At 37.8% G+C, this 16,915-nt stretch overlaps 1 protein-coding gene across 1 annotated transcript in view; it reads right to left on the reverse strand.

The window, feature by feature from the left end:
• anln (anillin, actin binding protein) overlaps positions 1–16,915 on the reverse strand; it is a 66,003-nt gene that overhangs the window by 9,372 nt on the left and 39,716 nt on the right. The window contains exons 12-20 of the mRNA XM_077742746.1: positions 16,682–16,817; positions 13,836–14,012; positions 13,632–13,749; positions 8,211–8,259; positions 7,368–7,421; positions 5,917–5,949; positions 1,219–1,237; positions 651–763; positions 3–89 (exon numbers count right to left, since the gene is read on the reverse strand). Coding sequence (XP_077598872.1) covers positions 3–89; positions 651–763; positions 1,219–1,237; positions 5,917–5,949; positions 7,368–7,421; positions 8,211–8,259; positions 13,632–13,749; positions 13,836–14,012; positions 16,682–16,817 — 786 coding nt within the window. The remainder of the gene's footprint in view (positions 1–2; positions 90–650; positions 764–1,218; positions 1,238–5,916; positions 5,950–7,367; positions 7,422–8,210; positions 8,260–13,631; positions 13,750–13,835; positions 14,013–16,681; positions 16,818–16,915) is intronic.

Raw genomic sequence — 16,915 nt, forward strand, 5'->3', positions numbered from 1 at the left:
ACCAGAAAACCTTTTTCTTCCACTTTCAAGCTGACTTTGCACAGCATCCGGAGGTGGATATGACCCTCCAAAGGACACAAAAACGGGATCTTTTGGAGAAAACACAAACAATTAAAGGTGTGGTAATGTACTGTAAATTGTTCTCCAAAATTGCATCTAGATGTGATGTGGACGTTTGAAGGGTCCAAGATCAATTCATCAAACAACCAGCAGCTGTCACTGTTTCTTAGTTAAGACAAAACTGTCGGCTCCACAGATAAATAGGCCGGAGGAACTGATACGCCCAATACAAGAGCCAGATTATGTGTTCAATAAAAATAAGTAAATAAAAAAGTATCGCAGTTCCTGCAATAAGTATTGCTCATGTGCATATCGCAATATAAAATTTTAATGAGAGGTGCTCAATCTGATGTGTATGTGCTGATATTTGCTTTGGCAATCCATGGTATTATATATATCTTGAGAGATAGATATCCATCCATCCATCATTTCTTTTGTTTAACTTTAATTTTGGCGAGCAATTAGAGATTAAAAAAACAATTCGGTCAACAGGTCGTGTCTCAAAAATATAATCTAAATGAAGTAAAAACTATGAGCAACTAAAGACAAACAATATGGTATTTAAGTGTATATCAGATGAAACATTCAACCTTTTCCAAAGGAAACATTTTTTCCCCAATAGAAGAAACAGTGAGCTTCTGATATCCAACCAGGACAAAGTTGCTGGTACGAACTGCACTTGGGCCACCTGGACTTGCAACAACTTAAAAAAATAAAAAGAATTACAATTGTAATCATAATGCAGTTAATATAAAAGAACCATCTAAACGATAAAATCACAAGACTTAAACATATATAGTGACTCAGTATTTGTGAAATACTATACTTTTCTTAACGTTCACAACATAATGTAAAGAATAGATTCAATAATTCATTGGCTTGCCATTGAGATTGATTTTTTTCTTTTTTTACCAGAGGGTTGGTGGCAGCCTTCCACAGTTCATTGGCACTGAAAATTAATCAATGCACTTGCCATCCCAGGCAGTTTTACTTTGTTGGCTCTCTATTATCATCATCAGTGGCACCCAATGAGATAAAAATTAAGAATGTTTGTTGATCTTGAAGATTTGTCACTTCCATAAACCATTCCATAACATGATTAGATAATTCTACTACTCATTGGTGAAAAAAAATTTAAAAGAAGGATTTTGGACATACCTGGTGTCTGACTACCTTTCTGAAAAACAAAAGATATTATAGATAAGATTTTGTTAAAATATCTTGCATACTGGCTAAGCATGGAAATGTGCTGCAAAAACAGTGCCCACCTCCGGCACTCGAGGGCCCCTATGGAGTCTGTTTTCCATATCTCCCTCTTCCAACACAACTGGATCAAATAATCAGGATAGTCATCAAGCTTTTGGACAGCTCGACATGGAAAACAGACTGGATAGGGGCCCCCGAGGACCAATCAGATTTGGGCACCCCTGCTGTGAACTCTACTAAGTACACTCACTGACGGCCGAAATGGACACGGGGAAATTAAAAAGATCCTGTGATCGAGAAGACACAGGGAAGGAAATTTGAAGTTTGTTTTATTGTTCAAATAATATGAACATTTTAAATTACATGTCTGTTCATTGTTTGGAATTTTAGCAAATAAAGTTACCAAGAAAATGTGACTAACACTTCCGTGCAACTTGTGTTTTACTATCCTTTCAATTTACATTCATGGTCTAGTACAGGGGTGGGCAAACTTTTCGGCCCAGGGGACACATCCGTGGGATCCGATACATATAAAAAAAACTGCATCCGTTAACAGTACATATGAAACATACAAAGTAAAGTAAAAAGGAATGTATTAAGAAATATTAAAATATAATTTAAAAAAGGATAGAGGGGATGTAAAACACGAAAACCAAATAAGAGTGGACACAGCTACTACCACTGGCTTCTGCGTGACGGCGCCATCTTAAAGAAAATAATAATTGGACAACGTCGGCGGGCTGGATGAAAATGCCTCGCGGTCCGTAGTTTGCCCATGCTGGTCTAGTGTGACTTATACTAAGCTGTGATTTATACTCCAAATAATACAGTAAATCTATAACACTAGCATTAACACATAATATGACAAATCACTTAATTTAACACAAATATAATGTAAAGTAAATGAATAAACAATAACTGCCATAAAATTGCTTTTGGGTTACAAATTAATTTTACCTTCAGGCAAAAATCAACTATTAGTTCCAAAACTTATTTTGTAACTTGAAAATTTAGCAAGTAGGCATAGTTTATATGTAAATTATCTAATTCGTTCAACGGTCATTACACATCTGACAACTAAACCCTTTAAAATTGGTCAAAATTTAGCAATTTGTAACAAAAATAGGAGAGACACAAAAATGAGAGAAAATGATCATAAAATAATTTATTAATATCACAAAATGAATAACAAGTATATACACAAACCCGTGTTAAAACACATGGGAAAGCTACCAGGATGCAACTTAGAGATAGCACACAAACATGAACAAATTTAATAAACACACTAAGAAGTCAAACAACAACATTAATCAACAATAAGCATTGACATTTTAGGATTTCTTTGAAATGTAATTGTATACCCAATTAATAAGTCACTACTGGTTCCTAACTGCTTCTGCAGTACTGGTTGACAAACATTTTGGGAAAATAAAACTATACAACTATTTTTGACATTGACGACTTTTAATGTTTCCAAAATGCACAAGAAAAATATCGTCCAAGTGGGCACGACTTGTGAACACTTTCACGTTGTTTTACCCACGAAGTCGCAAAGTTCGTTTCGCCCCAGTTTTTTTTCCTGATTTGTCCTGTTGCAATGGAGGATGCTTCTTCCTCGGCTGCCTTCTCGTTGAATTCCTCATGTATTGCCGAGCGTTGCATTCATTTGTGCTCCATTGAGAGTTTGTTTAAGATTTTTTTCCACGAAGTCGTAAAAGTCGTTCCTCCCCGTTTTTTTTTTCTTATTTGCGCTGTTACAATTGTGGCTGCTTCCTTGTTGGCCGCTTCTCGTGAATTTCTAAGCGTTGCATTTTCTCAAGGTGTGTTTTGGTGCAAATCGACTAACTACCTAGTCACAACGTCCGTATTACCGACCACACGGCCCGTCTGCCCCCGCGACACAATTTCGGTAATTTGGACGCTAAGAATGTACTTTAAAGAGGTTTAATATTAAATCAGGGGTGGGCAATTAATTTCACAAAGGGAATTAACCTGTGGCTATAATCTTACATTTTTACATGTATACTATGAAGACCTGAATAATAGTAGGCACTGGAATAATAGTAGGGAGTGGAAAATTCCAAATGAATTAATAATAGTAGGCACCGGAGTACTACTACTACTACTACTACTACTACTATTACTACTACTACTACTACTACTACTACTACTACTACTAATATTCATTATTTTTGGAATTTTCCACTGCCTACTATTATTCCGGTGCCTACTATTATTAATTCATTTGGAATTTTCCACTCCCTACTATTATTCCAGTGCCTACTATTATTCGGGTCTTCATAGTACGTTCATTAATTTGTATAGTACTTTTATCCAATAAATCTAACTCAAACTCAAGTGCAGTTCAAATGCAGTTGCCAGACGAGCAATCCATTTAAAGTGGAACCTCTGGTGGAAATGGACTGTTGACAAACACAGTGAATGAATGGGCTCTAACTGCGACTCGCCCAATGAAACTGGATTGGACGCCTATTGGCACCAATGGCAAAATATGAGTTAACCTCACACTTGTCTAAGCGTTTCTGTGGAATTTTGGCTATTCATTACAGGCATATTCCTCAATGGACAGCACAACGAATTGACCAGAGGTGCTACAAGAACATGAAGGCCATGTGTTTATCACCATTGGTTTTGTTCATTTATTGTTGTTAGAATAGGAAATTACGTTCATTGGAGAAAAGCCGAAATTAAACCTTCATTAATCAGACATAGGATATAGACCGAATTATTGCTTCCCTAATCATTGTTATACTGGTTAGTTCTGTTCAAACTGGACAGATGACATCCGAAGCCCTGATGCTGCTACACAAACTCAAGAGACTTCACTAGAAGGCAACTTTTCTGGACAGATGACCTATGAAGCCCTGATGTTGCTACACAAACTCAAGAGACTTCACCAGAAGGCAACTTTTCTGGACAGATGACCTCCAAAGCCCTGATGCTGCTACATAAACTCAAAAGACTTCACTAGATGTCAACTTTTCTAGTGAAGTCTCTTGAGTTTCCGCTTTTGTCTTTGCATCAAATGAAGCTTTGGGTGGTCCAGGACGATTGGGTGCCATTTTCATTGTGGTGTATAATTGTAAAATCCAAACAAAGAAAGCTGGAATTCACTTGCTGTGTGCAATGCTAAACGCTACACGCAGGGAGCACGAAAGACCAGCGAGTGTGTCCGCGAGGCATTTATATATATTTGCTTTCTTCTTCTGTGGTATGGTTATAACCAATCATTGCAGCGGAGAAGAAGAGGCGGTAGCCAAACTTCCATTATTTTCCATGGCCTTTTAAGATGCAATTTTTATCTATCTTCCGGTTGCAAACATTTTTTTATAATTAATTTGTAGCGGAAAAAAGTGGTGAATTCGCTACGATTAAAGTCGCGATAATCAAGGGATGTACTCAGGAATGAGTAACTTAAGACCAACCTGCAGAGGGTGATCAATGCAGCCCAAAAGAAAGGGCAAATAGCATCATAAAAGACAAGACGCTTCCAGAGTTCCACCTCTTCAACCTGCTGCCCTCTGGCAGGTGCTACGGGACATAACAGCCAGGACAAACGAACTCAAAGACATTTTCATCCCAAAAGTCGTCACCATACTCAACTGAATACCTAAACGTATGATGACCTAATCATAAAGTATCTTGTATTAGCACTTAAATTCCATATGCTGCTAACCACTTTCGTACATTTTCTATCCTACTTATCTATGTTGACGACTACTATTTTAATGTGAGGGTACTTATTTGATATGTGACTACTTATCTATGTTGACTACTTATTTGTATGTTCATTTGCTTGTTATTTGTGGTTACCTATGAGCCTCCCTACTTATTGATGTTGTTGATTATATATTTATTTATTACCGTATTTTCACACCTATAGTGCGCACCTAAAAGTCTTAACTTTTCTCTAAAATGGTTGAAGGGCTTAATCGATCGGTGAGCCTTTTTTGTGCACCAAATTCAATTTTTTTGGCCCTAACTGCTTGAATGACTGGTTTTATTTCTTGCCGGCACGCTACTTACAGGGGACTAGCATAACATAAGCACGCTAGCGGATAGCATAACATACGCTAGCCTAGTGTTATGCTAGCGCTTTTTCCGACCGGGCGCCCTATGTATTGACAAAAAAAGAAAATATACCGACAACTGAGACTGTGCCCTATCAGATCTTGTGTTTTATAAGTGTGAAAATATGGTACTTATTTATTGATTATTCATTTATAATAATATGGTATTTTCTATAATTATTTATTTGTTTGTTTTTCAATCAATCAAAAGCCTTTTGTTATTTGTGAACTTCACGCTGAAGCTTTAAATTTCATTATACTTGTATAGTGACAATAAAACCATTCAATTCAATTCCATCTCAAGTGTCACTTACTTAAGTGAATGATAAGAACCTAAGGGAAAGTATAAAACTGATAATCTAATGTTTGTTCTTGATTTGTAACCAAGACACTCCGCAAACAAAATATCCTAGAGTTGACACATTGCCAGGGTATTACGTGGGCAAACAAAAACAATCATCTTCATGTCATAAGAACAAAAAACAAAAATTATTGTCAAGTGAAAAAAAAAGTCATTACACTTTTTTTTTTTAACTTCAATAGAAAAAAAACAACTTACCGTGATAGCCAGAAATCTCTTTGGCGTACTGGCCTGAAATAGAGAAATATTACATTTTAATCTTCCTTAACAATCCAAGATGTCAGTTATATCATGAAAAATGAGCCAACAAAAACAAGATAAAATACAAATCTCTTGTTAATAGAAATTTACACCCACCAGAAACTAAGAGATTAACAGAAATTCACAAATCGCAAGCTTCAAAAGACTACTACAAACACATCAGTTCATAAGAATCACACATATACAATGGTACCACCACTTAGGAATGCTTCCACTAATGAAATTTTCAGCATCCAAGTGCCGAAACCCAAAACATAAATATACTTTACGTCCAATTCAAGGCTACTCGCTGGTCAGAGGACGTTTAACTGGGTTTAGATGGCAGCGTCCTAGCTAAGATGGCTGCGCCCCGAGCGAGCAGTGACGTAAACGTCTTTTCACGTTTTATGCAAGATACGTAAATTTTTGCCTTGAATTTTATTCATGGATGTCAAAAGAAATTTTGTTTTTGCGTTTTGCGTTATCTGTGTATCCTTTCTCTATTTTGATGGATGACCGTATCAACCGCCTTGTCTTGCGTTATGACGTAACTGCTCTATTGCTTCATGACGTTATCGTGTCATGGCATCGTCAACTTGCAGTTACGTGCATGTCGTGTTTTTATGAGCATATAAGCCGTACCCTTGATTCAGTCATCATTTCTTTGTACGAAAAAGCGGCTTATGAGAGAAAATAAAGCAATATATATATATATATATATATATATATATATATATATATATATATATATATATATATATATATATATATATATATATATATATATATATATATATATATATATATATATATATATATATATATATATATATATATATATATATATATATATATATATATATATATATATATATATATATATATATATATATATATATATATATATATATATATATATATATATATATATATATATATATATATACACTTTTTGATAATTGTACTTGTGTACTTGTATATCCGTACAGGCACGAAAACATGTATTGTGGTAGTTATAATGTGGGGATCCCACTTTGCAGTTTTTCCGTTTATCGCTGCCATGTCTGGTTTACTTAACCGCAATAGTTGAAGGATTACTTACTGTAAAACAAAATAAATATTTCTCTCTTCCATTTTCAAACATTTTTGAAAAAGCTCAAGAGAGCCACGAGCACAGCTTTAACGAACAGCATTCGGATAAAGTACCTTTCGTTGCCAACCCCAGGTTTAGTTGGTAGTTTTTAGAGTACCATGAAACGAATTAGAGAATTTACGTATAACATACTCCTCTACTCAGGAAAAAAAATCCAAGTTACAAAACGAGTTCTGGAACCAGTTAATTTTGTAATTAGAAGGTACCACTGTAGTGCCAGATGTTACTATGATTGTTGCCCTAAAATCTAACATACCTTTGACTTGCAAGGTTTCTTCTTCTTGTCACCACCAATTTCACGCTTTTGAATCTAAGAATATAAAAAGTTATTGCATACTATATATACACAATATGATATAAGAACAATCAATGTGCAACTTAAAATGATACTTTCATGTGCTTCCTGTATGGTTTAATAAATATATAGGGATAAAATGTGTCTAGTATTTCATTTGCCCAAATTATTCACTTTGTTCATTTTTTTTCGCACCGCCATATTAGGCATAGATAGGATGCAACATCATTGACTGGGATTCCCTTGCACCCATCGGTTGTTATACAGTGATACTAGCCTGATTTGTGTTGTGGAAATATTTCCAACCTTGTCCATCCTTGCCCTGACCCTAAATAGTGTCAGCATTGGACTTTATGGCACTATCATGTGCTTTTCAACTTGGGGCTTTTTTTCTCTAGCCTATCAATACTATTCTTTTTGAGAAGGGGTTAAAAATCTGTTTAGCCCATTCGTTTGTTCTCTTTTACATTTCCAGAGGGCTCTCCATGCACTGTGATGTTTAATCTCAGTCAGGCTGAACCTGATTTAAAAAAAAAAACTATATGCAAATTTGATCTCTATTATGCTGTTCAACGGACTCTTATTGAGTACCCAAAATACTGCCATCCTTTACCACTTTGCACCTTCAACATTAGCCGCTTCAGTTCATCACATTTTTTATATTAGGTATAAAATCAAAAATGTTACTGTCTAAAATGATGTCCTGTGCCTCAATAGACCTTTACTTTATTTTTAACTAAAAAGGGAATATTTGGAGAAAAAGGTTGATGGTGTTCAAACATGATATCGCTTAAAAATACTCACTAAACAATAGACTTCAACATCAATGGAAAACCCACTGGCAACATCTGATCTGAAAAACAAAATAGAAATATTTAAACAGTCATTATAATTGTATAATTTTCTAATACTACTGTTTAAATTTGCTCATTTTGTTAAAGGTGATATAAACTCAAATTAAAATAAATGATTTTTTGGTTTGATTATCTAAATACTGTTAACAACACTGACAAATTGGTACTCAAAATATTTTTCAAACTCTGCTTTGCCTGCCAGGGCTATGATTCTGGATTCTGTAGGCGTACCCCAGCCGACTGTCAATCACACTTCTGGCGCTTGCAAGCTTTGATGATTATGCTTTGATAATATTTCCTCTGTCAACACAGTGGTGCACGTTTGAACTGTCAGAGCCAGAATTCAATTCTGGAGGGAAAGACCGTGCGTTTCCCAGGGACTGCAGTAGAATAGTCAAGTATTTTATCTTTTTAATATTATCAGGACACAGTAGCTTGTCTAGCCATCTTACGTCATTCGTTTTAAATGCCAAATTCCCACCTTTAGTAAATCATGTAGACCGGAAAAGTAAAATCAAACAAGCTTGACCAAATATTTTTTATAAAGGCATAAATGTAAACTTGCACCCAGTGTTGTTGAGATGTCATGGATGACCCGAAGATTAGGGTTAATGTGGTGCAGCTGCTACGAGGGGAATAATGCTAACCCTTTAACCAACATGAAATCACGCAGGGCAAAGAAAAAATAACTGTTGCAATAACTGTGTGAGTGTGGCAGGGTGGGCTGATTTACTCTTTTAGTGCATTTTGGATTCGAGGAAATTCATATATTACCGTATTTACTCGCATATAAGCAGCTTTTGTCAGACCAAAAAATGATGCCTGAATCGAGGGTGCGGCTAATATGCACATAAAAACACGACTTGAAAAAAAACTGAAAGGTGAGGTGCCGTGGCACGAAGACTTCACGACAGAATGTCGCCGTTGCATGTCCGGTGTCGTCACGACGCGAGCGAATGTTGATACGGTCATTTATTTCAGAATAGAGAAAAGATGAACAGATGCCGTAACACCGCCTTCGGGTCAGGGGAGAAGGTACAATACAGTGCTGTCAGAGCAGACCTGAGAAGAGGCATTAAAAGGCCAAGGAGGCATATACAAGGGCAATTGAGGAACACTTCACAGAAAATAACCCAAAGAAGATGTGGCAGACACATTACACTAACAATTACAATGACAATAATGTATGTATGTTAATGCAGATGCCTCACTAGGAGAGGAACAGAGACGTTTCTCTGCCCGCTTTGAGACTGACAAATCAGATTCAGTCTCAACACATCCAACACCCCGCAGCAGGACACGAAAGCTTCAGGAACATGAAGTGAGAGAAATACAGTGGAGTGTGAACACCAGGAAGGCTGCTTGCCCTGATGAAGGTGCTCAAAGCCTGTGCTGACCAGCTGACTGGGGTTTTCACAAAGATTTTCAATTGTTCCCTGCAACAATCCATCCTCCCATCCTGCCTGAAATCTGCCACCATTATCCCTGTCCCTAAAAAGCCAACCATTGACAGCCGGAATGATTATAGGTCTGTTGCATTTACATTTGTGATCATGAAGTGCGTTGAAAAGTTGGTTGCACGCCACATCAGGGATACAATCCCTCACTCACTTGACCCCCACCAGTTTGCTTATAGAGAAAACAGGTCCACCCACTGAGAACGCCATCGCAAAAGCTCTATACAGTACCGAGCCACCTGGAGCACCATGGGAACTATGTGAGGAAGTTTTTCATTGACAATGGCTCAGCATTCAACACTTTAATACTGGACATGGTGGTTGACAAACTCACCCACCTTGGCCTAACCTCTTCCACCTGCTGCTGGATTAAGAATTGCCTAATTAACCGTCCACAAACTCCACGTGACCTAAACGGATCTCACATCCGTTTAGGTCACATGGATGTAGTTTTGATATTTTTGCCATCGTCAATAGGCAAATTTTAACTGAAAAGGTTATTTAAAGCAAACTTAACATTTTGAAACACCAATCGCGTCAGCCATTGGTTGATTTTTTAAATTTTGTAGTTTTCATAGAAAGTGGATTTCGTAATTGGCTATAAACTGGTGTAGTAAACTATGGACGATTCCTAGTATTTGGTAGCTCTGTGCTACTGAAACACCTCAAGGCCTGTCTTCCCATCATCCACTAGCCACACCATTTTCATAACAGCCAAATAAAGGATGCAATAACCACTGCCCTAGAGGCTCCACTGTGCCAACTGAAGAAAAGAAGGATCTATGTCAGGATGCTCTTCATCAACTACAGCTCAGCTCAGAAATTGTAATCCCCACGTTGGCCAATCTGGGGCACTCATCCTCCACCCGCTTCTGGAGAAAAGACTATCTGGTCAACCGACCCCAGCATGAGAAGCTGTGTCGCCACCTCTCATCCGCCTAGACATTTAGTGCCGGCGTGCACCAAGGCTCTGTGCTGAGACCATTACTTTCCTCGCTCTAGATGCACGACTGCAAATCCACATACCCTGAGAACATCATAGTGGAATTTGCGGGTGAGACAACGGTGTTGGGGATGATCACAGAGGGGAAAGAGACGGACTATAGAGATGAGGTCTTTTGACTCAGCAAGTGGGGTGTTCTCAACCCTGAATCTTTTCAAAACTAGGGAAACAACAGAATAAAGACGCTCCTTCTACCTGTGAATGAACAGAGAATATGAGGGGTCTATCAAATTGCGAAAGGTCAATATCTCTGCAGAGGTCTTTTGTTGCAGCAAAAACCACATCACTGTCAGGGCTGCCAACTACCGCAGAATTTCAGGAGTTTCTCCGGGAATGCAACGCAAACTCTGGGACTACGGTTAACCTCCCTAAACAAATCCCAAAAAAAATTTAACTCAATTTTTTTTTGAAGCAACCATTTCTGCAAACTACCAACTTGCCTATTTTGAAAGCCTCGAAATTCACACCATTGCTAAGCCTTCCACCGTCTCGTTTCAACTGCACTGTAAACGGGAAGAATTCGGTAACACGAAGGCTTCGTGAGTCATCGGAGTTAGAAGTTCTGATGAATGATTTGTCTTGTACAACTTCAGCGTGACACATGTTGGAAATACTGACTGTAAAACGCAAGTAGGACACAAAGATTATGCTTTACTTTTTCAAAAGTTTTCAAAACCACAATATTTCAAATAATGTAAAAACATGACAATAACAGTTTATTTTAAATTGTCCTACACTCGTTTTTTTTATTTTATGTTGACTTTGCGTGAATCACATTCACTCCGGAAACACCCTGGAAATGGAACAAGAGTACTCCAGTACTCCTGAAATGGGATCATTGGAGGTTGGTAACTCTGCACTGGGCAAGAAGGCGCAGCATTTAAGGAACCTTTAGGAATGATCAACTTAACACCAACGTGACGTGATGATGTCCTTTGTGAGAGCGAGCTCACTTATCATGTGTCAGTGTGACACACAAGCTGTAAAGGAGCAGACAGGAAAATACTGCAGAGTGTGATCAACACAGCACAAAAGATCATCAGCTGCCCCTTACCTCCTCTGTACAAAATCTACAAGTCCCAGTGCCTAGGAATGGCAAAGAGCCTCACAGAGGACAACACACATCATGGCTTATGTCTTTGACCTGCTACCCTCTGGCAGGCGCTACAGGAGTCTCACAAAAGACAATACACATGCTGGCTTCCACGTCTACAACCTGCTACCCTGTGGCAGGTGCTACAGCAGCCCCACAAAAGACAGTACACATACTGGCTTCCACCTCATCAACCTGCTGCTTTTTGGCAGGCACTACAGGACTTTACCAGTCAAAACAAACAGAGATAGTGGAAATAACGGTTGCTTTGTTCCCAGGGGGTGAGATGAGCAAAATGGGAGATCACATATTTTGTTCTCAGCTCATCTCCTTGCTACTTGACATGACTTGAGTGTCACCTACTTGTTCAATTGCATATAGTATTAAAAGTGGATGTGTCTTGGGAGCGGGTCGTGCCTCCAACTCGGAAGCCACTGAAGAGTGGACAGAGAAAGAGGCCCGGACTGGTCTGCATTGTCTAAATCAGTGGTGCTCATTACGTCGATCGTGATCATTCGGTCGACATGTAATCAGTCATTGTCAACCACAGTGGAGTTTGAAGACAATGAAATGCCAGACTTGGAGTTGATTGAAAACCAAAGCATCAACGTAAATTACCAGAATATTTCACACATGGAAGAAAAACTGGAGTTTATTTGGATGGGTCCACATGACAAAATCAATGACCCCGTCTTTCTGGGTCGTGAACATGAAGAGGAGAGAGGAGCTTGTTGCAATGTGATGACATGTTAAAGCGTGACTCGTTTTAGTAATGCTACTAAAAATATTTTTCTATTTGGATTTTGCATTGAAGAACAAAGCCTATGTTTTAGCTGATTTGTTTCTAATAAAGAGTTTTTTTTGTTCAATTTTTTACTGACATGTTTCGATCCCACACTTAGTCAGGGGAGTACAGTAATCCCTCAAATATCATGGATAATGTAGACCAGACAAGGCCACAAGGAGACACAATGAACTTGATACGACTAAGAAAAAAGCCTTGTTGCCTGCATACTAGATGAGCAACTAGAAAACCTGGTCACGAAAGCCTTCACAAACTGTTTCATTCCGAAAGCAAAGCTGTACCTCGGTCTTTTGAGGACTAAAACTCCCAAAACCAGTTTTTGTATTTTATTTTGTATATTTATATCAAGTGGAGAGGAAATAATTTCACTTTGAGTACAGTATTTAATGTATTGAATTTTATATTATATTTAGATTATACATTAGTCTTCATATGCTTTGGATTAAACATTAGTCTTAATATGCTTTAGATTATACATTGTTCTTCATATGCTTTAGATTATACATTATTCTTCATATGCTTTAGATTATACATTTGTCTTCATATGCTTTAGATTATACACTTGTCTTCATATGCTTGTAACTAATATTTAAAAAATACAGTTCTTGATACCGTATTCATTCAAGTATAGCACACCAAATTTTGTACCAAAAAAAAGAAGCTAAATTCCCATGCGCATTATAAATGAGGTCTTCGCATTTTTGACCAAATCCCGGTGAAAAACTGCCCTCCGCCGGTGAAAAAAATCCCCTCCGCAGCTGTTACAATGGGATATGTAAAAACATGTCTTTGTCCACCAGATGGCGTGCTAGAGCTCATTCTACCAGGGCCCAAAGGTAAAATTATATCCCCCTTTAGCAAAATTTTTCGAACATACTTCATCTAATCAATTTAAGTTAGCAGCATATTCAAATGTATTTATAAATTTTTGAAAAATCATGACCAAATCTCTTACAGAAAAAAAGAACACATTTTATAAAATGTAAAGTAGTAATGGAGTTTGTGTTGCTTACATCATGAACTTTGTAGGGAAAGTTAGAGTGTCACCACTGAGCCCACAGTGTGTGCTCGCCAGGGGCGTGGCTACAATGTTTTCAGCACCAGCCCGAATCATAATGAAGAAAAAATGTTCTGAAAGAAAATTAAAAACATCAATGACAGAATTTCTCCGTAAATAAATTCATGTAATGATAATTTGCTATATCAAGCAGCTTTACCTGTTTTTTTTGCGGGGGCGCAAACAAAGTCCGCTTTAAGAGGCAGGCGTATTTCTTGCAGACAAATGGAGCCCTTGGATGGTAAAATGGTTGTGGGCTCTGAGACTATACAATCTTTCTTCTGGTGCGCACGATTCAGACGCTGCAGCTCTGTCTTAAGTGCCTCCCTTTTCTCAGCTAGATTAGAAACAGGAACCAAATGGAGTAGATTGAATTCAGTCATATCCTAAGATTTGGTTTTGACAAAGACAACTTTATATATGCAAGGCTAGAAGCAGAAAAGAGTGCATTGTGAATCATTCCAGTTACAAGTTCTGATGAATGGTTTTCTTATGTGACTTCAGCGTGGCAATCGAATCAGGATCGCTTTAAAATTTTCGATTTTGTTTTTTTCACAAGTGAAGTAAGTATTATTTAGGCTGACTAAACCACCAGTCTTTTTTTCAGCGTTGATTTTGACATTTTTATGAATGAAAAAATAGTAATAACACTTTCAAAAAATGATTAATAGCAGAAAAAATTGTGAAGAAGTGAAATTGCGATAATCGAGTGAAGACTGAATGTTTGTCGGTGTTGGGTTTGACAAACTGTGGTGGCACATGGGTTCTAGATGACTTCGGGAAAGTGGCTCCCATTTCTAAAATAAATTTGAGGAAATTTGGAAACCAGCTCTATTTTTCACTAGACGCCAGCAGGCCTTTCATGGCATAAAACAAGTCCTGGAATATGGTCACCATTAACACTTTCAAATTGTGAAATATCAACCTCTGAGTAATCCAAAACTCTTTATGTAGATGTGTTATGCAAGAATTAATAGAATGGGCAAAACTTGAACAGGATAGAATATATTGACCGCAACTAAAAATCATGGCTGTCGCTCATGCTGACTTATTGTGGCAACTAATGGCTACAGTTTGAATTCCAAAACAAATTTCTATTTATAAATGAGTGGCGCACATATCTAATACATGAATTACCTATTTCCTTCGGGAATTATTTTGCTGATATGACAGCAAAGAGGGTGGAGCTGCCAAGAGGCTTTGAAGGCATACCATTACAGTTATTGAGAAAACTTAAGTTTAAGACTTATGGACATGTCATTGCAATTACAAACTTTTAATACGGCTAAATGTGAGAGTAGAAATGTAACAATTGACAAGGACATTCCCTGTTTTGTCCTGGGCGAGTGGACTATACTTTGTCATGCGTGATATTTTCAATCCACGTATCCTCAATCGGGTCGCAGTAGTGCTGGAGCATATACCAGCTAAGGGCAGTCGGTGAGATCATACCTTAGTTGTTTGTCAGACAGTCCCAGGACATAACGCGATAAATAACTGGTATTAGTAAACACGCTCATACTCCCCGACAATTTAGAGCATTCAATCTGCCTATCATGTATGTTTTTCAGATGTGGGAGGAAACTGGAGAAAACCCATGTAGGCTTGAGGAGAACATGCAAACTCCACACAGGAAAGCCGGATCCCGGCATTGAACCCTCGAACTATGTTGAGGGTGTGGTAACCACTCTTCTACAACGCTACTTATTTTCAAGATTGATAGTCCAAAATGAAAGTGACCATTATATGCCACGTATATTTAAAGTTGTATAAACAACACAGTCATACCACTTCTTACAAATGTCTCTGGGTTACAGGTCAGGAACTTTTTATATGCAAATGAGCACCTCGAGATAAGAAAAATATCCAAGTTACGAAAACCCCCAAAAAGTACATGCATTCGTCATCCGTTATTCTATTCTGTAAATATTGTCGCGGATGCATTGAATCATACGTTAAAAGCTCTCTACTCTATACTGGACTCTCAATGGCTGTCTTATTCTCATGTATTTTTGACCGCCGTTCCTCTTCAAGGAGTTCTGACTGTTTTTTTTGTTGACTTTTTCCAAATTTGCATGAAGAAGCTGCTTGTTTTTATCATTAAGCCTCCCAAGAAAATTACCAGTGCGAATGAAAACCAGCGGTCAGCGTGGATGACAAGTGGGCCGAGGTGGCATAAAAACAAGCTCTCTCGAGTCAATAGAACACGAGGAGGAAGCAGCCAGCATCGCATGAGCAAAAAAATATGTAAGAAATGCTGTAGATATTTTACGAACTCTGTCTTCGTAGAAAAAAACACCATCCAGAAAGCGTTCACGAGTCGTGCGATCGCCGACTTTGACAAAGTTTGACATTTGCATTATAGAAACATTATTAAAGGTTGTCAAAGGCAATCGTCTGTCCGTCAACCAGCATGCTAGAAGGCCAAGTGAAACCCAAACACATAGGAACAAGTAGCTACTAATAAAATAGGTGAAAAATTGAATTACAAAGAAATCATAAAACATTAATGTTTGTTGTTGAATAATGTTGTTTGAATTGTTAATGTTGCGTTTATAAGACGTGCGCGTATGTGTCCGTGTGGTTGTCAATGTCTTCTTAGGGTTAGGGGTGGATCTGTGTGTTTGATTTTAGCCTGTTCTGTCCCGAACCACGGGGCGTAACTTGCTCTGCGCCGCCCTGGAGGAACACCAAGCAAATGCACGCACGCACGTACGCGCACACACACACACACACACACACACACACACACACACACACACACACACACATCCACCCAAAACAAGACAGTGGTTGTGTTAATTTATTTTATCTTTCTGTGTGTATAAAGTATACCTCTACTTTCAAAACTTCAAATTACGAAAAGAGGTTCTGGAACCCATTATAATTATGTAAGTCGAGGTATGACTGTATCTCCTAAATTGTGATTTCATTCATTAGGTATTTTTTAAATACATATTCCAATACTTTACAAATACATTTATGAAATTTAAAACATTAACTCACATGCCACCAACAAGAGTCTTTCTGCCTCCGCTTCCACCTGGGATCCTTTCCCATGTTCCTCATCTGTGCAACAGTTGAGAGCCTGGCTGGCCTGGTGGATGATTGTTTGCTGCAGGTTCATCTCATTTGTGAGATTCTATAAAAAGACAAAACATCAAATGCATAGGGGCATAATAGTCTGCCTTGCTCAATATTCCCACTGAAAAATTAGAATAAATCAAACATTTAATATCA

The sequence above is a fragment of the Stigmatopora nigra genome, chromosome 21, assembly GCF_051989575.1.
Source record: "Stigmatopora nigra isolate UIUO_SnigA chromosome 21, RoL_Snig_1.1, whole genome shotgun sequence".
NCBI lineage: Eukaryota > Metazoa > Chordata > Actinopteri > Syngnathiformes > Syngnathidae > Stigmatopora > Stigmatopora nigra.